Source organism: Macrobrachium rosenbergii, chromosome 55, assembly GCF_040412425.1.
Source record: "Macrobrachium rosenbergii isolate ZJJX-2024 chromosome 55, ASM4041242v1, whole genome shotgun sequence".
Taxonomy (NCBI): domain Eukaryota; kingdom Metazoa; phylum Arthropoda; class Malacostraca; order Decapoda; family Palaemonidae; genus Macrobrachium; species Macrobrachium rosenbergii.
Genome location: NC_089795.1, coordinates 54,693,077 through 54,719,484, shown reverse-complemented (window position 1 = coordinate 54,719,484; position 26,408 = coordinate 54,693,077). Strand labels below are relative to the sequence as shown.

The window sequence follows — 26,408 nt, the reverse complement described above, 5'->3', positions numbered from 1 at the left end:
GACCTCTCCCAGCATCTCAAGATTTGTATGAAACTCTTCGGGTTTTTCATACCTTCTTTGACTCGGTAAAATAAGTTATTAACTACTGTCAAAACTAAAGAGTATAAAATAAAAAATTAAAAAAAAATATTTTTGAAATACGCTTTTATTAAAATTCACTAAAAAGTAAAAAATAATTTTTTGAGATACACCAGGAGTTTCTTACAATTAATCACGTCTACAAAAATAAAAGCGTGGGCGCCAAACGTGGAAGAAAATGATACACGAAATAAAAAAATTGTTTCTTTTCCTGTAGCATTTCCTTCCATGTTAGGCGCCATCGCTTTTATGTTTGCAGACATGAACCCTTATTAAATTGTAAGAAAATTTCTCTCTCAAAAAATTATTTTTTGCTTTTCTGTGCAATTTAATAAAGGCGTGTTGTAAAAAAATATTTTTATAATTTTTTTTTATTTTTATTAATGAGTACAATGCCGATGGGTTTAGGGATAATGAAAAATAGACGAAATGTCAGATTGGAAGTGTTCAGTTACTTTTCTGATGTTCTCAACTTGAGGCAGGTTTATTTCATCGTTAATCTATTTCTGTGTTCTTCGCTCGAACTCCACAGTCTATTTTATTGGCTTTATCGGTAGCCATATCTATGAAATATGCTTGGTAGAGTATCTATGATATACGCAAAGTAGGGTAATTGGCTTAAATGTCGATATTTTGTCTGAATTTTTTTCCCCAACACCCATGCGAACATATCCTAAGCCTTCTTAAAAATGCTTTCAGCCAACCAAGTTCTTTACTGAGACCTAATGATGCCCTGAGAAATGGATGTAGGAAACAGCAAAAGCATGTTTCCTATTTTTTTCTGTTCTCGTACGATTAACACATCTAGGAAAGGCAATTGGCCGCCTTCTTCCCGTTCAGTTTTAAATCTAACCGTTATCACTAGCGTGTTTAGTTTAGTACAAAATTCGTTGAAATCTCCCCAGCTCTTGTCCCGGAATGTAAAGACATCATTCACGTATCTAAGCCAGATCATGTTGCGGAGTGTGATAAACAGCAAAACTGTGTGTGTGTGTGTGTGTGTGTGTGTGTGTGTGTGTGTGTGTGTGTGTGTGTGTGTGTGTGTGTGCGCGGGTATGCATGTGTGTTAGATACGTTTGGGTATATTAGGAAAAAGAGAGTGCGTATTTGTGAAGTGTTTCCGTGGGTTGGTGGTGGCAACATAATAATTCTAGGAACTGCGTAATTACCAGCTTCATCGTAAATTCATCACCATGGTGATGACTCGGGCGAATGGATGGCTGTTCCCTTATTTATAAGACAGAGAGAGAGAGAGAGAGAGAGAGAGAGAGAGAGAGAGAGAGAGAGAGAGAGAGAGAGAGAGAGAGAGAGAGAGAAATAGTTCTAAATCCAAACTATGTTATTTTTTGTAAGCTATAAAAGTGAAAAGTACGATGCCAATTCTTGTTAGTTTTCTGTAAAAGAAAACTATTGCGATGGCTTTGTACGTCTGTCCGCATTTTTTCTGTCCACACTTTTTGCGTCCGCTTTCAGATCTTTAAAACTACTGAGGCTAGAGGGCTGCAAGTTGGCATGTTGATCATCCAGCCTCCAATCATCAAATATACCAAATTGCAGCCCTCTAGCCTCGGTAGTTTTTATTTTATTTAAGATTAAAGTTAGCCATAATCGTGCTTCTGGCAACGATATAGGTGCCAACAGCAAAGGCCTCCACCGGCCCGTGGTTGAAAATTTCATGGGACGTGGCTGCACAGAAAACTCAAGGGTGAATTAAAACTGAGAAGTGAATCTGCCCTTGCCACGGGCTGATTAAGAAACAACGACAGACTGTGACTTTCATAGCTCAAGGCGAGTTCGAATCCTGATAGGGATCAGAATCCCTCATCAATTATAATTCTTCTTGGAGGTAAGTAATCTCCAAAGCACAGTAAATTCAATATCAAACGATATTCTTGACTAGATATTCAAACTATAATAGGCAAATGTTTATAAATTAAAAAAATACCATATATATATATATATATATATATATATATATATATATATATATATATATATATATATATATATTATGTATATAAATTTATATGCTATATACACGCACACACACATATGTACATATATATATATATATATATGTTTATATGTATACATATGTGTATATAAATTATAATATATATATACATACATATATATATATATACATTTATATATACATACGTATATATATTATGTATATATATATATATATATATATATATATATATATATATATATATATATATATATATATTATATATAATATATGGAGGCAACGACGAATAATCATTAACTACGTTATCGAGTTACCTCGGTCAGTTATCTATGGTGTGCGATCGGAAATCTCAGTCCCAGTTGTATCGTTGTATACCAAAGTCATGGTCATGCTTTAAAAATGAAACGGCCATTGTAAAACTCAGAGCTTTATTTGTTGAATTCATTTATTCATGTATCAGACGTCCGGACGGACATATATTGAAAAAAATTATGGCTCTCAAATCAAGGTTTTGTGCACTGCTCACCAGTCTTTCTCACTCAAACACAAACACACAAATTTATCTATGTATGTATACACGCAAACACACATATATATATGTATGTATCTATCTATGTATATATATGTTCATATATATATATATATATATATATATATATATATATATATATATATATATATATAGTATCTATCTATGTATATATATGTTCATTATATATATATATATATATATATATATATATATATATATATATATATATATATATATGTGTGTGTGTGTGTGTGTGTGTGTGTATAAATACATATATAAAAAGACATTAGTTGCAGTAATCCTAGCAATAACGATCATCTTATGGGAATAAAAATGGATTGCGCAGTAACAGGAACTGTAAAAATTCAAGAAAAGATGAAAGGAATGAGAACTATGATGGCTATTGCATTGTATCTATTATTATCATTAATATTTCTTTTTCACTCCCGAGGCGTTTTTCGGGATTTCTTCCGGGGTCGCTCGTGTAAAACCAATTTGTTACAACTGATGACGAATACCCCGACCTCGTCCTTTCCCTTTCCTTTCAAGTTTTGTTTCAACATAGGAATGAATACCCCGACCTCGTCCTTTCCCTTTCCTTTCAAGTTTTGTTTCAACATAGGAATTTACAAGTATTAGTGACAAAATGAAACACAAATTGATGATGTTTGTCCTCATGATTTTTCGTGACTTCTACTTTACTGTGATAGAGTAAATTATTTATTTTTCCTCTTTCTGCGGCCATTTTTTTTCGCTGTTTGAATGGTGAATATTTTCCTTTTTTATTACAGTGCCAAGAAACCAGGTTGATAAGCTAAATCAGGAAAATGCTTTTATATGAAATTTATTGTTTTTCCTAAATAAGCACGTCGCAAAGTCTATGGGCTAAGGGGAAAAGGTCTACTGCTATTCATTTTTAGATGTTAGAATTATAGTGTGAAAAATAGTGAATGTAGGCCGGTATATACTTTGTTCTACGGAACACTTTGGTTTAAAAACCCTAGTGGGTTTTATTTCCTACTGATACATACTAAAAGGGAAAGATGTTTACATAGCTCTTTTCCAATGTGAATGTTATGGAAGGTTCTTTAGAATTCAAAGCATATAAGAATGAAATGAGGGAGTATTTGTTTTCCACATCCGGTCAGGCAAAAATATCACCTATATATCGTTTAGAACTTTAGATAATAGTAAATTGATCCATAATGTTAATGCCTACCAATAAAAACACTCCAAAAAAATTCCATAAACTATTTGCTTAATATGGGGATGAGAAAGGACCCGTTGCCACACCGGATGTCAATTTCTATAGTCCATTATCAAAAATAAAATAATGGACCAGTGATGTAGTTTGATTAATTCGCATACTTTACTCAATGGTATCGGGAAGCTTTCAACATGTGCAACCATTTTAAATCTGATGAAATCGAGTACTTTATCTAACGGGGATATAAGGTGCTAAGAATCTCCATGTTTATGAATGACTTGGATACACTGAAAATAGGAAACTGGAATGTAAGAACCCACAGAAAAACTGAAAGATGAAATTTGTAGAAAATTAATTCAAGAGATATGGACACTACATCTTAGCTGTTTGTGAACCACTGTGGAAATGAATATGAAAAAGAGATTAATTGGAGTTATTGTGCATATTTACTCAGTAGGAGCAGATGGAATTGGTTAGGAAATAGGGCATAATCTTAACACCAAATGCAGAAAAGTCACTGACTGACTGGAGAGCACTGATTATGAAAATTCACTATGCCCACCAACATCTACAATGATGAAGAAGGCAAACCAGTTACTGGAAACCTCCAAGGCTTCGCAACACAATGCCATCTGCAAATACAGAGGTGGTTAAGACGATATGACAATGAACAAGCCAGTGCACTACATGACATGACAAAGGGGATTTGCAATTGAAAAATAAATGAGCTTAGTGGCCATCCAGAGAAGTAATGGTGGCTGTCACAGCACCAACAGATGCCTCCTCCACCAGATTCTTTGCTGCCAACAAGGCATCTGGCAAGAAGTTCCTGGTGGACACAGGCACCCTCAGGTCCATATTGCAGCGTCAAAAGACAACTACCGATGACTAAAACACACCCAGCTGCAACCAGTGGCAACTAATATCAGCCCTGTACCATCATACACACACTGAAACCTTGTCCTCCACCTGACGGGAAGAAAATACGGGTAGGAGTTTATCATCACTGACATCTAGATGCTCATATATGTTGGCCACTGCTGACTCACAGATATGTCCCACTTCAAAATGGCCCCCACCTCCACAGGGTAGAAGCACCCACCCATTTCAAGAGTACTGCAGGAATTCGCCAATGGTTTCGGGTGAGAACTTCATCTGACTCCCATGGCACTTCCTAAACACAGCATACATCACCATATCAAAACAATTGGTTCCTGTTCCACTCCAAACAGTCACCTCAACTTCCAGACAGAGCTTGATCAACATCTCCTTCTCTTACAGTCCACCATTATAATACCCAAGACACAGTGATCATCACCCATTCTAGAACTTCTACCTTCATGGGCTACATTCCAGAGGCTGATGGACATCCTTAGTGACTTCCCATTCTGTAGATGCTAACTTATGACATGCTTATATTTTCCCAAAACAGAGAACGCCAAAAATACATCTTTGACACACATCTCTTCTATGAAATAATGGCCTAGTCATCTGCTCCAGCAAGTATAGCATTGTGGTGTCATCAGCTGAGTTCTTGGGTTATGTCGTATCGTGAAACAGCATACAACCCCTACCCTCTGAGTTAGAATTAAGGAATTACTCTACCCCAACCATCTTAAAGCAACCACAAGGGTTCAAGAGAGTAGTAAAATACTACCACAGATTCCTACTCAACATCATCTAGACTTGGTACCCCTCTACAACACCCTGAATGGCAACGCCAAGATGCCCATCTGGGGACTTGCCAAATGAGATGCTTTCAGAGCAACTACGGAAACACTTGTCATCACCGCAAGCAATATTATAACGAGTGCAGTTAGCAGAGAATCAACCAACCCTCAGTTCCTTTGGTAGGAAAATGACAACAGCAGGAAGAAAATACAGCGCATTAGACAGAGAACTTCTTACCAAAATACCTGGGTACCAGAAATTTCTAACACCTATTCGAGGGTACTACTACCATCCTGATAGATCATCGACTGCTCGTCCACAACTAAACCATAAAATAGGATGCATATTCTGCCTGTCACCAATATATATATATATATATATATATATATATATATATATATATATATATATATATATATATATATATATATGTAATAAAATACTGGAACACGTATGATTATTTCTTCAGAAAGAATACACTTGAGTCTAAATAACAGCTTTATGCCATAAAACTGTTTTCTATTAATATAAATTTCTTATAGAGAAGTGGATGTTACAAAAATCATTTACGTATGAAGTGCTCTGTGATCAATCTTTTGGAATGAGATAAATATTTAATCATATTTCCAGGTACGCTGCTTGTGACTTGGCAACTAAAAATAAGTTACTGGGCATTATATATGTATATGTATATATATATATGTATATGTATATGTATATATATATATATATATATATATATATATATATATATATATATATATATATATATATATATATATATATAACATTTTATTACATAATGTGGTCTCCTTACCGACTCAAGTATTTCGATTTACTGAGAGCCTTGCCCAGTAACTTATTCTAAGTTGCCAAGTCACAAGCAGCGTACCTGGTAATATGATTAAGTATTTATCTCATTTCAAAACGATTGATCACAGAGCACTTCATACGTAAAATGGGATTTTTGCACATCCACTTCTCTATGTGAAATTTATATTAATAGAAAACAGTTTTTATGGCATACAGCTGTTATTTAGACTCAAGTGTATTCTTTCTGGAAATAATCGTACGTCTTCCAGTATCTAATTATGGCTATTAATGCGTAAATATGGTGAGCACTAAATTATTTTGTACGCCACACCTATCTACCGTATATGCTTGGAAAACCTTGCCTAAGAGAAGCTGGGTCGAGGAAGTGCCTCCTTTGTTATTCACACCAGATATCAAAGGTAACAGTGTTGAAAACTCAAGTGTGCTGCAGTACAAAAGGAAAATCTTTTTTTCCTACTCTTGTATTTGTTTTCTCTTTTTAATGTTTATCTGGCCGATAAGGAAACTTCTCTCTCTCTCTCTCTCTCTCTCTCTCTCTCTCTCTATATAGATATATACACATATATATATTCATAAATATATGTATATATATATATATTTACTTTGATATATATATATATATATATATATATATATATATATATATATATATATATATATATATATATATATATATATTCACAATCAAATAAGAATTTTTAAATAAATAAGATTATGAAACAAATGGTAAAAGATGCATAAAAGAAAATAAAATTATAAAACAGGATTATATGGACAGAAGATTTCCAAAGCGGCACAAATCCCATGCAACACAAAAATGTAAGGCACTGGTCCGATGGTTAGCAAAGATCAAGCATATGAAGATAAGTTGAAGTTAAAGTCCTCCTGGGCCTCTGTAGGCTCATGGGGCAGGCGCTGATCTCTTGTTTCTTAGGCCGACAGCCAGTGGGGGACAGGTCCCAGTGCCTGTGACATGTGGCCAGTGTGTCGCTAGGCCCACTGTTTAACTTCCCAGCCCGAGGGCTGGTACCTACTCTCCTACCGAACCTCTCGGGTTTTTTCGGACCGCTAGGTTGGCGGGCTGCCGGGATTTTTGCAATGGCGCAATCCGAGCAATCAGCGAGCGGCAGGATTTGAATACCGGCCCTCTCGACTGGTAACCGAGAATCATACCACTGCGCCACCACGGCGGCAAAAAAAAAAAAAAAAAAAAAAAAAAAAAAAAGCGCCGAAGTGTCTTCGGCGGAATCGAGTTTTCAGTACAGTGTATAATGCTGTATGAGCAGCGGCCAATGAAACTTTTAGCCACGGCCAGGTGGTGGCCTGTCCTATAGCGCTGCCAGACGCACGAACAACCTACAATAAAATAAAAACTAATGAGGCCAGAAGGCTCCAATTTGGTATGTTTGATGATTGGAGGGTGGATGGTCAATATAGGGTGGATGGTCAATATATCAATTTGCAGCCTTCTAGCCTCAGTAGTTTATAAGATCTGAGGGCGGACAGAAAAAGTGCGGACGGACAGATAAAGCCGTCACAATAGTTTTCTTTTACAGAAAACTAAAAAGTGCGAAGTAAAAAAGTAAGGGTAGCAGTCGACGCTGGGGCACTGATGAACAGAAAACAGCGCATTTATTTATTTTCCCCATCGATAATTATCAAACTCATAAGGTGCCCCTTAAGTAACAAGCTACTAATCTTTGGCAGGAGGAGTTAACGAATTTTCTTCTTGAGATTATTAAAAAAATATGACAATCGATTGTGTTATATGTTCTTATTTTTAAATAGGCAATGTTAAGTCCTGGAAAGTACCAAAATATTCCTTCCCCTTACTTCTGAGCGGCAGGATAGTTTCATATTATACATAATTTTAAAGGGACTCTACAGATCAAAGACGGAGCGACTACTTTCTACTTCGGAGGATTTGGTTCATATTTTTATTATATCTGACCTCTCATACATTTCTTTATTCGTGCGCTAATGTTGGAACTTTTACGTCTGTGGGCCTTTGCATTTATAATAATAATAATAATAATAATAATAATAATAATAATAATAATAATAATAATGCATTTCTTCAAAAAGAAAAGAACACTGTCTGAAAATACCCAATGGAGTGGCCACGTAATAAGAGTGCCAAGATTAACCAGCCAAGTGGCAGATTCTCACCAGCATCACGTTAGAAAATCGATTTCGCTTCCTTTCCTTGGCCGTTCTCCTTCATCTCAGCTGGAGAAATTACCTCATAAATTTGGAGGTCGAGATAAATGCCTTCCTCTACCCCGAGGTTATTGATTTCCTCTCTCATGCCAACACTCATAAAGTTTTGCCGGATAGTACGAGTTGTTTATGGACAGTGTCTTCAAATATATAACCAAAATAGATATCTATATCCTAATGTTTAGTTAGTAATTATTTTAAAGTATTTTTAAAACGCAACTTAAATGCAATTTTCGCCATTTTTCCTGTATTTTCACGTCCTCCAGGAATACTGATACATATTTAAAAACAAGTAAAAAATGCGCCGAAGTTTCTCCGGCGCAATCGAGTTTTCTATACAACCGCTACAGCGTATAATCAAGACCACCGAAAATAGATCTCTCTTTCGGTGGTCTCGGTATAATGCTGTATGAGCCGCGGCCCATGAAACTTTAACCACTGCCCGGTGGTGGCTTATCCTATACCGTTGCCAGAAGCACGATTATGGCTAACTTGAACCTTAAATAAAATAAAAAAAACTACTGAGGCTAGATGGCTGCAATTTGGTATGTTTTGATGATTGGAAGGTGGATGATCAACATACCAATTTGCAGCCCTCTAGTCTCCGCAGTTTTTAAGATCTGAGGGCGGACAGAAAACTGCGGACAGAAAACTACGGACAGAATAAAGTGCGGACGGATAGACAAAGCAGGCGCAACAGTTTTCTTTTACAGAAAACTAAAAAATGTTCCCCAACCGATCGTTCGTAAAGGCCGTATCAAGGAATTTCTCAAAGGAATGTGAGTGACCAAGAAAAATCTAAGCAATTTTTTTTTTAATTCATGACCTTTCTTCATAATGAATCTACTGAATGCTCTATGGCGTGACGCTGCTGATTGCTAATAAGCTTTTGTGTCTCATGTTACCATATATTAGAGAATTTACTGACGTTTCCTGTTAATGCTGAACGACTTTGAAATTTGACGAACACTAGGTTTACTTTTTGCAGCATGAATAAAATGAGCATCAAATGATGTGCAAAAATTAGGTGTGTTTTTTTTTATAAAGTTTCTTTATCTACGGTGACGAAAGTGCTGAAGCATATACTTTCTTCTACCATAATTTTGAAAAATGGGAAACTTTTAAAATAATCTGTATTTTGCCTAGGTTTACAGAAACCAAAGGTTGTTTTACGGGTACATTCGGTCGCTGAAGCTTGGGGACAAGGTTTTTAAATTAGCGGCAACTAGTATGGGATGTGTGGACCACCTACACGCACAGATGCTCAACATCACTCATCTTGACAGCAGGGTAACTGAAAGATATATAGAAGCGAAATTTTGATAAAAGACTTCAAATTATACTAAAAAGTTTACATTTGTCACCACGAGAATCAAACCCTTGTCATTTGTATGGAGGCTTATTCCTCAAAATCATGACAGGTGTTGATGTCCCACCAGGAAATGGCAGCTTCCTGGTCACATGTAGGTGAGCACGGAAAGGGTGACTCCTGTAACCTCATGTCCATTATGCCATGCATGATTTCCAGGATGATAGGGCCCCACGCCTGAAAAAAGGAGGACTTGGGTTCCCTTGTAAGTTGGGATAACAGGCTTGGAAGGCAAAACAAAATTTTGGAAAACTAGATAAGTATCCCCACCCTCGTCCCCTGTTAGAAGAGGGACGGAGTGAATCACATCTACTAACAGTCAAAAGTTAGAGACTGGACCTATGTTACTGTAACAAACCAGCATACGAGGACACCAGCAAGAATACTGCTGTTGGCTGCAGGACAGAGGAGGTTAAATTATGTAACATACCGACATATGAGCAGACCAGCAAGAGTACTGCTGTTGGCTGCAGGACAGAAGAGGTTTAAAAAGAGGGAAAGAAAGCCAGTTGTCTTTCTTCAATCACTCTTTCACTACAGTGAACCTCAGTAGAGATGCTGATCTGTCCTATTGGCGCTCAGGCAGTTATACAACACATAAAGCAGAAACCAAAAGCCCTCAGGAGATATCAATTGGTTTGTAGACAATGTCCCCAAGTAGACAGACGTAAAGGTGAATGGCACCACTACACACCTGCTCTCAATGCTTGTAATATTAGGAAGATCTTGAATCTAGTAATGGGGAGTTTCTGACTTTGTGAATCCTCTCACAGGGCAAAGAGCTGTCTTCCTCACCAGACAACTCATATGCCCACCTAACAACCTTCAAAGTCCAAAACAAGACAGTGAACGAGAATATGACCTTGTTGTGCATATTTTTCAAAATCTGGTCTTAGATGTTAAGACTTGCAAGGTAGTACCATAAGATAACAACCAACAGGATTGCAGCCTATGTCAGTTCTCAACTACAAAGTTTTGATGTGTTGAGATTGAACAAGGACGAGCATGACCCATATCCCTCCAAGTGATGCACTAAATATGAGACTAAACAATTAGTGTACTTGCCTCACTGATGCTAGGGCTAGAAGGAAACACTCTTGTGTGTAAGGTCTTTGTCTGGTCTCCCTGATGGGTTTGTGTAGCCCTAGGATGGCAAAACAAAGGTCGACTGCCACATCCCCTTTCAGCTAATGGAAACCATAAAGCAGGTAAATCTCCTCAAGGAAACCTCTGCTAAGGAAGAAAAAATGGTTGAGTGGTAGTTCGTACTGGCAGACAGACAAGAGATTCCTTGGTCTTCTGAAAGTGGTTCATATCAGGATCCCAGAGAGAAGCTGTCAGGGTTATCTAATACTGGGATGCCTATCACTCTGTTGATCATCTGATGGATCAAAGACAGCTGGGGAAAAGCATAGATGGAGAGATTGTACCAATAGTACTGGACAATGTCTTTTGATGTAATCAATGAGTACAATAGGGTGAACTGAGTGCAAAAGAAGATTGCTCAATTTTGTGTCCTCATCCCTTTGCCTCCCTTCCTGGAGACAACCTGGATGGGAAACAGAAAGGATCAGGAAGATTTCCAACTCCATATGACAGAACATAGGAAATTGATTAGGCTTAGAAAAAATTCTAGCCTTTTCCAAAACCTGATTTTGATGTCATAACTGTTTCCTAAAGTTTGGTTGGCATTTATGGACCCAAAAAGAACACGAAGGAGCCTTCAGTGGATAAAAAGCTTTCATTGTTGGTTCCCATATTGCTTTGTGTTTACTCCTCAAAAGCAGTAAGTAAGAACTGATACATTATGAAGTGTGAGCCTGCTCTCAGTCAAAACTTGTCTTAGAAAAGTGGCTATGAATACTGTTGGCCCCTTTTAAGAACAGATTAATATTGACTGGAGGGAGAGGAAATTAGATGTCCTTCCCACTGACCCCAACAACCTTTGGAAATTTACCTATTGAAGAGACTCTGCAAACGACACACTCCACTATCATACTGACACAAAAATATAGCCATGAGTAAAGGTCCCCTTCAAGCAAAACCACTCTAACCAAAGGTTGTTTGCCATTCTTTGACAGGTCCATCTTTAAGACATATGTATCAGCATCCTCTGGGAAGTAATACCTCTGCCTATGTCAGGAGCAGAAGCAGCCTGGCAGAGCAACATGGGAAGAGAATTGTCCAATCCAGAGATCAAGGAATCTATCTTTTTCAAGATGCCCCAATCAAGTGGTGAGCAGGGCCACCTAAAGGACAGTGTGGACCAACTGGTGATGTCCAAGGTACCTTTGAAGGAGAAACATGGTACCAATGGACACCCCTAATTGCTCCAACTCAGTCAGTAGAGGTCCCAGACACCAAGTCACTAGCCAAAGGTAAGAAAAGTTATTGAACTGATCCCTTTACCATCCTGATGCCCTGGCATGAAAGCAGCATCAACCATGCTGGCACAGCCACCAGTGCAAGACAAGAAGGACTGCACATTGTCCATCTCATACTGGGTGGCACCAAGCAGTGTACAAGTTAGTGCAATTTTGGTCTGTGCACAATCTGACTTAGTCGAACGGTCACCGACAGAGTAGAAAAGCAACAACAAAGGGTGACCAGAGGACATTGATTTATTGTCGAGATTTTATCTGTTTTTTGATACTATGGACAGAAGGAACTGTAGTTACAGTGGTGACCTGTGCTAAGTCAGACAGGTGATGTGGGTGGGGCACAAGCATGTGACCATGAGGATGTTCTGTTAATCTTCGACAGTTAATATTATATTAAATAGCAAGTTACTCATTTTCCTATTTATTTTCATTTTAATTCCACCAAATAAGTGATTGTTATTTTTCATCCTAATGGATCTCAAACACAGTCATTTTTTCTATTATCTTTACAAGCAGTCTATTCTGGTTATTTTATACAATTCAATTGTCCTGGGCGAAATTCGGTTGACCCAATTGTAGCGTGTCAACCTACATGTTGATTTTCTCTTTATGCGAAATATATACTGTAGTCACATTCGGCCAAAAATTACTAGACATAAGGGGATACATGCCTTCAAGTATTTAAGGTACCTTGCGTCTATCTACTTCTATTCACCTATGTATCTCTCTGCCACCATCCTAGACTACATGGTTTGATGCACCATCTTAATGCCTTGTTTTTCTTTGTACCTTTCTTTGTACCTTAACTACTTTGCTTTAAAAATTTTCTTGTTGCCGAAAGTGTATTGATAGTATGGTATAATATATATTGATTTTTTGTTTGGTCTCATGGTGAATTTCCTGCTAAATACAAATGCTAGTTTTGCACAGGGGTTATTATTCGGTGAGATCTATCTGCGGTGATAAACCTGCTTTTTGATAATGTCTGGCGTTCCCAGTTTTATTTATTTTTTTTTATTTCATTGCTCTTGTCTGATAAAAAATGAATGGTGCTAACAGCAGCTTTATTATCTACTTTTATTGCCTACATTTTCTAACCATGAGCTGAATCTTATTCGCCTTTCTAGGCATCATTAGCATCTATAAATAAAAATACGAGTAATTTCCTTTCTGCAGCAATGGTGTATGATTTACATATCATCAGTGCAACTTATCCTCTTTGGTCAGTTTGAAAAGCTGTATCTTAGTAAGGAACTTCTACTGCAGCCAACAGTAGTATCTGTGGACCAAGCGTTCGTGTTTACTTTGTCTGTGGCAGTGTCTCATCCATATCCCACTGAGGTTCTCAGGTGTTTGGCTTGTGTTGAAAGATTAATATGCCGGAGAGGCTGGATGACATTTCAAAGTGGCCGGGCACTTTGCCTTAATTTTCTAATGTTTTTCTTCACCTTCTTTTATTTGTTCATTTGTTACTTATTGTTTCAACTGCATTTTGGAATGATTCTGTTCTCTCTCTTTTTGCGCAGCAGGTTTGGAATTTTATTTTTCAGATTCTTTCTTAGTGAATCGATAGTCTATTTCGCTTGATTCATGAATATTGTGCATATTGTGAATAATTATAAAAATAATTTTATATAATGCTCGCAAACTTAAGAAAGATCCAGTATTTTCATAATGATTTCAATCTGATCTGAAATAACATACGTACAATGAAAGTACGACTGTTTAGTTTGATTATTTTATGTTAATGTTTTATTTTCAAACACGAGAAGTGACTTTCTTTAATTAAGTTGCCCAACTGGTGGCAATGCATTTCAGCGGTAAACAGTTTCATTACATGTGTAAGAAGATTTGCAAATAGTTGTTTTACCTTAAATAAAATTTATAACATTTCACTATATAACTACCATTCGCTATTTTTTTCAGTACGGCTTCGTTAACTATGCCATCGAGCAATTGGTGGTACGAAACTTCGGAGAGGAAACGTGGGAAAAAATTAAGTGAGTATACAGTATTTTAGTGTAAATGAATTTTGCTGATGGCTTGCAGTGACTGTGTATACAATACATAGATTCAACGTATAAATTCTCTCAAAACACACACACACACACACACACACACACACACACATATATATATATATATATATATATATATATATATATATATATATATATATATATATATATGTATGTGTATGTTACAAATATATATATATATATATTAGTTACATCATTTGAGCAGGGGGTGAAGAGTTGTACAGGTACGCCATACCCCTATTGGTTGTTATTGTTTCCTTGCTGTTAGGTAAAGATCTTCCTGACATATTGTAGAAAATATTATTCAAAAATAATCATATAAAAGCCAGAATTATAGCTAGCTATTCATCTTTATTCTCTATGCTAAGTCTCTTCCATCAGATCAGTACTTGAGTAACATTTTCTCAGAAAAATGTTCTGACTAATTATCGACAATAAGTCTCACATTTATTTTTCAAAATCTCATGGGACACGTCTTGTTCTCTTTCACTAAACCTAAAAATAAACTCTGTTTATTATGTATGTACTTGGAGTATCTGCAGTACTATAATCAGAGGGTCCAGTTCTTATGATTTCATTTCCAAAGGCTGTTTTGGTGTTAAGACAACATGGTTTAGTAAAAATGGTTCAAATAAAGGCCTCAAGATCAGTTTAACGTCCTGGTATTTATGCAACATATGGACACACTTTGTGAGTTAAACACTTTTCAGTTAAACACTTTGTTCCTTATAAAAATGAATACAAGTTTATTTTAATTACCTTTTTAAAACACCAAGGTGGAGAAAGCAAAACTGGGTTTGCTGGAAGGGTATGTAAAACCATTTGCTACGTAATCTATTTTTCAGTTTATATGCTGTTGAAAAGTCTGATTCAAATAACTGTCACTCTTCTGAGTGATGAACAAAAGAATCAAATGCTTCCTATAGCACTGCAGTATGTATTTTAATTTTTTACCTGATATACCAAACATAATCATTTCATGAGGCCGTGCGGCACGTACATAACCTGATATTTCTCCCACCAATCACTATCCTTACTGGCTTCATCTCATGAATTTAGAAACTAGTTATTAAAACTGAAACTAGTGCGTGTTAGATAGCCCATGAAGTCGAACCAATATTTCGAATTTTTCCAGATAATTTTTAGAAAGCATGAAATGAAACTACGATAGATTCATATCGTATCTGAAATGTAGGTAATGACACTAAGCATAGACGAAAAACCATTCTTCATAAAACGTATACAGTGCAGGGTTTTCTGCAAATATCATGAAAAATCAGGATGGGACACATTATCTGTATCAATGGGTTTCTAACATTCAATGATTGTGCCATTTGGTATAAGAAATGGAACAGCCATAGTCCAGAAAGTAATATATTTTTATGTTTATGAGGGTGGGAAGTTTACTCTGAATTATAAACATTTAGCAAATGTTTTTTTACAGGCTTGTTTAAAGTAGAATTTGGCTGCAAATCTGTCAACACATGAGTTCTATACGTATGGGCGAGAGTTTAAATCTATCATTGCTACGTGAATATTATTATAAAGTTTTCATTTGAAACAGGTTTTGCTCTTTTTTAAATTTCTTACGTCCACTAGTCTGTCTTTTAGATTTATCATCCAATATCTGACTATATGTGAAAGTAATAAGCCATTTTTAATGGTTAGATTCAGAAAATTAAAGAATTTGAGAAACAATTAACAGTGATAATGAATGCTAATGTTGCATGGGGATACTGTTTGGATTCAAGAGGAACGCAACATGCTGGCTATGTTCAGTAGAATGTGTCAGAGCAAAAGTTAAGTTACACTCCTGTAACTTCAGCTGTGTCGGCCTTATTAAATTTTGAAGCTCATCTCAGTACAGCTTTGTATTTTTTGCTTTAAAAACAAGTAAAAAATGCATCGGCGCAATCGAGTTTTCTGTGCAGCATATAATGCTGTATGAAACTCTCAGCCACGGCCCACGAAAACCTCAGCCGAGACCCATGAAACTTTCAGCCACGGCCCGGTGGTGGCCTGTGTTGCTGGCACCTATAGTGGTGCCAGGCGCACGATCATTGCTAAAATTTAACCTTAAATAAAATAAAAACTACTAATGCTAGAGGGCTGCAATTTGGTATGTTTGATGATTGAAGGGTGGATGATCAACACGCCAATTTGCAGCCCTCTAGCCTCAGTAGTTTTTAAGATCTGAGGGCGGACAGAAAAAGTGTGGACGGACTGACAAATAGCCATCTCATTTGCTTTTCCTACAGAAAACTAAAACCATACCTTCATTAAATCATCTTCATTCTCAAGAGAGAGAAAAAAAGGAAGGCTTTATCACAAACTGACAAGGTGGAGTGTTAAATTATGAATTACGTGAGGGAGGTTTTCCACTGTGTGGGTTACTCTAGTACCATTTCCAAGTTATCTTTTCGTGAATACACGAAATCCCTCATTTTCTGTAATGTTCTGAGCTTCGATAAATACTTTGCATATGGACGCTTATTTTTGAGAATGTAAATGTTTAGTAAGATGTTACGGGAAACTCACAGAAATTCCATTAAATTTAAAGCATATTATGTTGATCTTCTTTCCGATCTGACCGAGTTCACTAAGATTACGTAATGTCTTCTTTGTAGAAGTGTGTGTGTATGTGTGTGCCAAGATTTTCTGAAGCTAGAGGCGATCTTATAAAAGCAACCAGTGGTTGATAAAGAAGACAAGACCGAAGGCAGACGAGACAGAAGACAAGATTACAAGACGAAGATAAAAGACGAGACAGAAGGCCAGGCAAAACAAGGTAAAGCAAGTCTCGTGTCTCCAGTCGTCTCACGCAGATAGAAAGAATACCGTGTTTGAATTTGATGAAGTTTATTTTAGTGTTTCGCTGAGGAGAGAAGCCGTTCTAAGGGCAATCCATGGCAGACCGCCTCAACGAGGTATCTACTGGGTTGCCAGCTGCCAATGTGATGAAAATAAACTTTATATTTTCAAATATTTCGTGTTTTCATCACACCAGGTATAAAGCCATAGGCCGTTGTGTGATATAAAGTTTATTAATACATTAAGAGAAAGTATAATTTCTTTTTCATTTGCGTATTACGAATCCTGTATTTTGCAAATACTCGCTAGGCTTTTCTAGGGTAAGTACTTAAAACTGAAAATATTATTTAGTTTTCCAGCAATTTTTTCTCGGCACGTTTTCACGAAATTTTGAAACACAATAGTGAACTGCTGCCGACCTGGCATTTTGTTCCTCGTGATCTGTCCAAGGTTATGCGTTCTTCTGAACTTTAGTTACAAGTAATTTATCTACGAAAAACTGTAAATAATTCTCAAGAAAAAAGCTATTATGAAACTTTATATGTAATATGTAGAATATTATAATGTATAATACCAAATTTCCAATCACCAGGTACACTAATCCTCTCTCTAATATATATAATCCCTCTCTAATATATATATATATATATATATATATATATATATATATATATATATATATATATATATATATATATATATATATATATATATATATATATATATATATATATATATATACATATATATATAATATATATCGAGAGACAATTATTTAGTCTGACTGCACCTGTAGTATCAGTGGCACATACAGTTCCGAAAATATACGTAATAAAACATCTGTATTGCTCCAAATGAAAGTATTCTTTACCTTTTCATCACGATTCAAACGGTTGCAGTATGGTAACAGTCTGAGGTTGCTATCAGTCAGGAAAGCGGCCAGCCTTTAAAAACAAATTTAAACTTTTCCCACAAGGTTAAGGAAATACCTTAAACTAGAACTGGACTGATAAGCGTACATTGCACATCTTTACCATAAGGTCATTTTGAAAATACCGAAACAGATACTACTAAAGCAAACTCATCAATTTCAGTGTCTGAGGGCATATATATATATATATATATATATATATATATATATATATATATATATATATATATATATATATATATATATATATATATACTATTTACTAGTGGCTGAAATTACCATAAAAATAACTAAAACTCATGCGGCAGGACCTAGTCAAAGAGCATCTCATGTTTGTTTGAAAAGCTCACACAAGGCGAAACCTTCAATTCGTAATCCTTCAGAATATTGTTCTTGTCTTCTACTTGCATTAATTCATGTCCTGTTCCACTTGAATTTCCATGATATAAGCTACAACTTCCTCCATTATTTCAGTTGTCGTAATTCAAGACTGTTCATTAATAGTTCTGTGAGAAATTACAAGCTACGAAAAGGAACGTGGCTTTCGATTATTTAAAACAAAAATGACGTAAATGAAAAATTTGGCGCTGCACTTTTCTCCTGTTGATGACTTTTATTTGGATTCAGTTTATGTAAGGAAACTGCTAGTTGTCCTTCCATTTTGCTTTGCAGGAGACTACACCCATATTAAACAACCAGACACATTCAACTGTTTCGTGAAGATGCATTACGCAGCATCTTGCTCGTTCCCACAACTATCTCTGAGCCACACGGTCAGTTGCCTTGATGCGTCTTCTCTTCCTCCAAAGAATCTGTCCCTTCCAAATCCTCCTGCACTTTATCTAGCCATCTAATCCTTTGTCTCCCTCTTGACCTTCTCCCTAACAGTCTCTAACCAAGACCCAGTATGTCTGGAGTTCCACAGGGTAAAGTTCTTGGTTCTCTGTTATTTTTTCTGAATAAAAGTTATATGTTTGTTAGCCTGGAAAACACGATTGATCAGTATACTAGTGATGTAACACTTGTGGATGTAGTAAAGTTCCCACTTTTGATAAATTAATCTGCTCTTAATTTCAATCGTGACATGGAGTGGATTAGTGAACGATGTAGTTGCTGGAACATGGGCTGAACTCGAGTAAAATTAAAACAGCAGTGACTAATAGATCTCCCACTGATTTCTCACCCCAGCCTCCCTTTCAGGTGGATGGGACTCTGCTGAATGAGTCTGGAGCTTTGATTATATTTGGTGCAACATTTTGCCACCATCTTACTTTTGAGAAACATGTAAACAATAATAATAGAAATTATATATATATACATATATATATATATATATATATATATATATATATATATATATATATATATATATATATATATATATATATATATATATATATATATATATATATATATCTATATACTGTATGTCTGTGTATGTGTATACATACATATTATATATATATATATATATATATATATATATATATATATATATATATATATATATATATATATATATATGTATATACAGTATATATATTCAGATGACCCTTATTTATATGGAAAAGGCCTACAAGGGCCATTGACTTTAAATTCAAGCTTCCGAAGAATATGGTGTTCATTTGGAAAAAATTGCAGAAGATAATAGGAAATACAGAAAGAAGAGATCAGTTATTAGAAAACAAAGTTAAATTGACAAATTAATGAATTAATAGATAAAAATAAAAATAAGTTATTAAAAGTACAAGGAGAATTGTCTTATGATAATAACGCATTGCATCTTTGCTTGAACCTTGGAGGTTCTAATTGCACAAGAACCTCAGGGAGATCATTCACACTCTGTTAGAGTGAGGAATATATTACCTCTGGAACTGAGAAGTGCGACAGCGAGGTACATTATCGACAGCAAAAGAGGATAAGGGATCAATTGTGATAGCGAAAGTTCTCAGCTGGAATGCAGGTTATGAAAAATTGAAAAACAAGAGACCATCCGTCGATGGCCCAAGTCATAACTGCTAATGTTGGGAAACAGAAGCCTACCACCACGAGCTACTCTATCATAAGTGATAAATCTCTGGCAGAAGCAGACATCCACTCCGGAGACCAGTGTTCTAGTCGAGGAAGGACAAATGCACTAAAACTGGTTGCACTGATACTGTCATTGTTAAAAATATTTGTAGCCTACGTATATTACCTGACCTCCGTGCAAAATTTGCCGAGAACTTCATTAAATTTTCTCAAAAGTAAGATGCTGGTCAAAAGTTACACCAAGTATAATTAAAACTTCAGACTTGTTCTGCGGAGTTCCATCTACTTGAAGGGGATGGATTTGGTGGAAAATCAGTATGAGACCTACTAACCAAAAGTATTTTCGTTTTGCTGGGGTTCAGCCTCATATCCTACTGACTGCACCCATCCTCTAACCCTAGAATACGGTTCAGCTTCTGAATAATATATATATATATATATATATATATATATATATATATATATATATATATATATATATATATATATATATATATATATATATATATATATACAGTTTATTTATTTATAAATGATTTGTTTAACCAGACCTCTGAACTCTTTTAGGTTCTTCTCGGGGCTGGGAATATAAGACAGTTGAAGTAGAAGTACTGTACATCTCAGGTGGTCTTTAAAATACATTTATTGGCGACGTTTCAGAACACAAGGTTTCATTTTCAAGCTAAACAGACAAAAACTACAATAAAATTAGCGTTAAAGTACAAATATAAGATACAATACATTATAAATAACTGAATTAAAACTATGTTACTAAGGGTCAGAATTGATTGCCACAAAGGCGTTTGCTACACGCCAAGAAATGCAAGTATAATATACAACACAAAGATTTTGAAATATTGGGACTGACACCGATTGGTAACCTACTGACAATCCTGGAACCTTTGCTTATTAAACAACTTGTTCCTCAAATGAACATGCAGCCTTCACCTTACGTGAGCTGTTGCCTTTTGTCAATTCTGGTTTGTTCCTTCTGACTTGTCGTCCTTCCTTTCTCTCTTGATGGTTGGTTCTGCTATGGTTAGTTTTAATTTCGTTATTTATAATGTATTACATCTTTTTAGCTTGAAAATGAAACTTTGTGTTTTGATACGTCGCCAATACATGTACAGTATTTTGAGATGTACTCCCTCCTTCATTCATCTTCTGTACGTTCAGGCTACCAGTAACTGCCACATCTTAGGACAATTTTTTATATGTATATACAGTATATATATATATATATATAATATATATATATATATATATATATATATATATATATATATATATATATATATATAATCTTTGATAAGTAAACCTTTCATCTTCTCACTAGTCTCATACTTACATAGACACCAACAACAACTTCTATTCTAGTCATACCTTCAGTTGTAGAAGTTGTGATATTTCAGTGGCTTTTCAGAATATGGTCTCTCTAGTTCCGGCATGTCAAATTGAGGGTCCCCCGGGGGCCATATGGGTCACATTTGTGTTGTCTTGAGGGCCACACACGACAACTAATTGAAGTCATTTAATAAAAAAATATTGCAGAATATTTTTTATGACAAACTCAAAAACATACAACGTGGATACAAATGATTTAGCGGCTAGCCACTTTCATGAATGTAAAGCAATGAAGTAGTTTAACAAAAGAGAAAAAACGGAATTTTAAAAGGCAACATAGACTTGTATGCAACAGCAACAAATACACTGTACAAAAATGACAACAGTTCGAAATGACCATCTATTTATGACGATTCAGTCATTTTTAGTGTTTTGTCCTGAGGCTTGACACCTCTTTTCAATAACAGTTTTTGGTATCTGGCTGAAACGTCTGTGCAGTTCCGACTTTGACCAAAGATGACAAGTGTTGATCAGTCAGCCTTGTTCCCTGAGAAGTTTTTGTTGATTTCATACAGGAAAATAACTGTTCACAGGTAGAACCGAACATTGCCATAATCCTTGTGGCAGACTTTCTGAAGTTTTTAAACTTTTCAGGAAGGTATGAGAAGAAATCAGGTATCCCCATTCCAAGACACTTTGCTGTGAGTGTAGAGTCCGACTGCATGCATTTCTAATCGTTCCATCTGCAGGCTTTCTTCTACCTTGGCAGCATTAAAAGTTAATGGTGCTGAGAACAATGCAAAGTGGTGTTCAAAAGATGAGAAATGGCGAAATCTTTCCTAAAATTCCTTTGACAGCAATTCCAGTGACTGTCATACTTAGCAAAGCTATGTACAGACTCAGTATTGGCAGTGTTTTTCAGCTCTTTGCTCTTGGGAAAATGAACTAAATGAATAAAGAAAAGCATGCCGTTTTTCTGTGAACGACGCACATTTATCCAGTTTAAATGATAAAATCTGCAATTTTAGCCGTTAAATGACCAAATTACAATAGCCTTTGTGCGGGCCTCAGGTGTGCTTGCAAAAGGTCGCATGAGGCCCGCGGGCCGTATGTTTGACATGCCTGCTCTAGTTCGATGTTCAGTTAGATGCTACTTTTGTCTAGTGCAACCAATGGACAATGTGTCTTTGGTGCATGAATAGATTTCATTCATATATTGTCACCCACTGTGGATGCAATTTTTATCCTCTCTATAGTTGGAAGGACAAAGACATTTGGCGCCTTGCGTCAGTTTTCGAACTTTTTTTCTAATCATTGGAAATTTTTTTATTCATATCGGCAGCCTTGCTGGCCTCTCTCTGTTTGTTTCTGTATCCATTCTTTAATTAGGGTGATAATGAGAGAGAGAGAGAGAGAGAGAGAGAGAGAGAGAGAGAGAGAGAGAGAGAGAGAGAGAGAGAGAGAGAATGAAAACTGCTCCATGGATATGAATAAAGGGGAACTTTATTGACCTAACGTATATTGAACCGAATAACTGAAGCAAAGTGACGTCCGTTAGGCTTATTTTAGTGGCCCAAGATCTTCCATCCTTGAAGGGACTCAGGATAAAGCAAATATTATCATGAAACAACAGCTGGATTTCAGCATAATCCACTGGAAATCGCCGTCACAACCCTCCAGACTCCAACTTTTTAACCCCCATCTCGTTCCTGTTTTCCTCAAAGGAGAAACATAATAAAGAAAGGATAAAATGAAAAGCTGTAGAAGTCAGTTTTGATCTCTCTCTCTCTCTCTCTCTCTCTCTCTCTCTCTCTCTCTCTCTCTCTCTCTCTCTCTCTCTCTCTCTCTTTCTCTCTTCTTGTATCAGGGTAATTTATGAATGGGTATAGGTGCAAACAGAGGGAGGCCATAAAGGTTGCCGATATACAAAAATTTCCAATGACAGGAAAAAAAGTTTGAAAACAGACACAACCCCGTCAAATGTCATTGTTCTTTCAACTAAAAGCGAATAAGTTTTGGTTACATTTACCAGTATGATCTCATCAAGTATATATATATATATATATATATATATATATATATATATATATATATATATATATATATATATATATACTATATATATGTATATATATATATATATATATATATAAAAATATATATATATATATATATATATATATATATATATATATATATCACAGATGAAAAAATAAGAGGTGCTGTGTAGGTCCTGACTGGTTTCGACTTATTTCCAAGCCATTCACGAAGGACATAGTGGTAGAAATCACCATATATATACTACAGAGAACGTTCGAACAAACACATAAAACAGCTTGAGACTACGACTCCACATCTGACACGTGTCAAAGAGGATGGGCAACAAAACTCATTAGTGTTAGGGGATAGTACGGACAAGCGTACACACCAGTTGGAAACTATAAATCCACACCTGACGGGTGTCAAAGGAGAGAGGGGCAAAACTCATTAGTGTTAGTGCCCCTGTACTATGCAAAGCAAGTCTACATATACCTATTTCAGACGAACAGCCTCTTGGCTGCATTTGCGTTATCAGAACATACGAATTAACTGAAAAAATTAAAGTAGTAGAATCTATACGCTGCCATGCTGAAGATGAAGTACAATGACACATTTCTGGTCATCTTCAAGTTTTAAAGCATCTTGTTGTGGGAAACTGATTCGTAAGCAAAAGGAAGACCCTAGTCAGTGAATTGATAATATTTATCTATTCTATGTTATTGTAAAACTGTTTGCATACAGGCTGGATATGATGGTCATAACAAATTAGTGAAACCTCTCGGAAAACAATGTGAACGGGACTGGGCAAGCAGTAGAATCATCCTTCAAGTTAACATCTGGGGAATGCAGTTACTTTTTTGGCTGAGTTATGCAAATAAGAAGCTTTTGAATATTCATATTGTACGAATGTTTTAAAATATAACCATTTTATCCTTACCATTTACATTTTGTGAATGACGTAATGGAAGATACCACAAGAACAAACGAAAAACATGGGCAAGAGCATATCCTCTACCAAAATTAAATTAGTTCAGTGATTAGCAACAACCTTAGACAATATACAGACAGTTTTTTTTCTTCAAAATAACGATTAATTTGCTTAACATTTTTCGGAAATTTTAAATGCGCCCACTGAAGTGGGAAATACGCCTAGTGTAAAGATTCTGGGTTTTTATTGACTGTCTAATTTTTCAAATGGCGCTTTATTGTATCGTTAAAATCTATTTGATTGTTATATACTATAGAGGTCCCACAAATAAACAAACTGATTTTAACTATAAAATACAGCTCCTTTACGCTGAGAACATCAAAAAGACACTAAACATCTCAAATCTAGCAATCTATTCATTTTTCATCATTCGAACTCCATCGGGAGTTAACTTATTAATGTATATTTGATGAATAAAAATAAAAAAACAAACACACCCCTGCGTTGATAAGATTCCATGTAGCAACTGTAATGAAATTTACGTTGGGGAGACGGGTAAATCCATCTCACAAAGATTAATGGAGCATGAAAGATCAGTAAGATATTCTCCTGGGAGCTCGAGGAATTTCGTACGTATAAGGGATACTGGCCATCCATAAACTGGAGTGGGGCAGAGCTGTTTTACAAAAGTTGCTGCCCCTACGAAAGGAAGAGTTTGCAATCCACCATTCAGCCAAACTAACAAAATGAATCTGTCAGGAATAAAACACAAATCGGATTTCACGATGAGCTCATTTTAAGACCTATTCTCGAGCAAGCGTTCCAGCAGATCCGCCCACAAGACTCGATACATGGGGGACGTAACGAAGACCAAAACCAAAACACAGTAACGGACTGACCCGTTTCTTTCACAGGACAACCACCGCCTCATATATACTACCAACGTCGCCGTGCCACGCTTGTATGTGCCGTGCAAGTACACTAGTCATTTGCCAGCTATCCACATTCAATAGTGATCAGGATTAAAGGACTTTTTTAATCGAAATATGTGGTTTTGTCTCATAAATAGCGTTTTTATGGACCTTTTCAGTTTCACAGAACGCTGGTAGATTACAGTAGAAGATATTCTTACACACACACACACACACACACACACATATATACCATATATATATATATGCACACATGTAGACTCACACACATACATATGGGTGTGCATTTATGTATATACTGTATGTATATAATCACTCTCTTCTAAAGGAGTGGTACCTTTTTCGCTCTACAAGATATGTATTGAAATAAGATTGCTAGCCCCATGGTTCCGACCCACCACATCAGACTAACTACCAGGTATGTTATTCATTGCTTGGGTCAACATTGCCACAGATTTTGCGGGAAACGACCTTAATTCCTTACTTTTTCTGGGATTGATTCGGCTTGATAAAGAGCCAAGGTTGATCACCGCTGGACCAAGTGTTCTTGTATTTATCTCTTCCTCTCCTTTCTTTATGTCAGTCAGTTATAAATTACATGTTACGCGTTTTAGTTTTCTGCAGAAGAAAACTATTGCGCCGGCTTCGTCTGTCCGTCCGCACTTTTTCTGTCTGCCCTCAGATCTTAAAAACTACTGAGGCTAGAGGGCTGCAAATTGGTGCGTTGATCATCCACCCACCAATCATCAAACATACCAAGTTGCAGCCCTCTAACCTTAGTAGTTTTTATTTTATTTAAGTTTAAAGTTACCCATAATCATTCATCTGGCAACGATATAGGACAGGCCACCACCGAGTCATGGTTAAAGTTTCATGGGCCGCGGCTCATACAGCATTACACCGAGACCACCAAAAGATAGACCTATTTTCGGTGGCCTTGATTTTACGCTGGACAGAAAACTCGATTGCGCCGAAGAAACTTTGGCGCATTTTTCACTTGTTGATTAATGCTCCCAGTTTTATGCAGCATTCTTTTCATTAAATCCGTCATCATTTCTCAAGGATTTAGTCACCATCACCCTTAG

At 36.1% G+C, this 26,408-nt stretch overlaps 2 protein-coding genes across 3 annotated transcripts in view; one reads left to right on the top strand and one right to left on the bottom strand.

Annotated features, from left to right (window-relative positions):
- Gycalpha99B (guanylate cyclase 1 soluble subunit alpha 2) overlaps positions 1 to 26,408 on the bottom strand; it is a 1,063,824-nt gene that overhangs the window by 515,243 nt on the left and 522,173 nt on the right. The window lies entirely within an intron of this gene.
- Gycbeta100B (guanylate cyclase soluble subunit beta-1-like) overlaps positions 1 to 26,408 on the top strand; it is a 527,150-nt gene that overhangs the window by 57,247 nt on the left and 443,495 nt on the right. Inside the window, exons 1-2 of one of the 2 annotated variants that reach the window (XM_067098556.1) lie at positions 12,040 to 12,264; positions 14,194 to 14,267. Coding sequence is in view for 1 of the 2 variants with exons in the window: in XM_067098555.1 (XP_066954656.1) it covers positions 14,194 to 14,267 (74 nt within the window). In the remaining variant the exon portion in view is untranslated. Of the gene's footprint in view, positions 1 to 12,039; positions 12,265 to 14,193; positions 14,268 to 26,408 lie in introns of those variants that run through there. The other variant, XM_067098555.1, reaches the window with a different exon arrangement.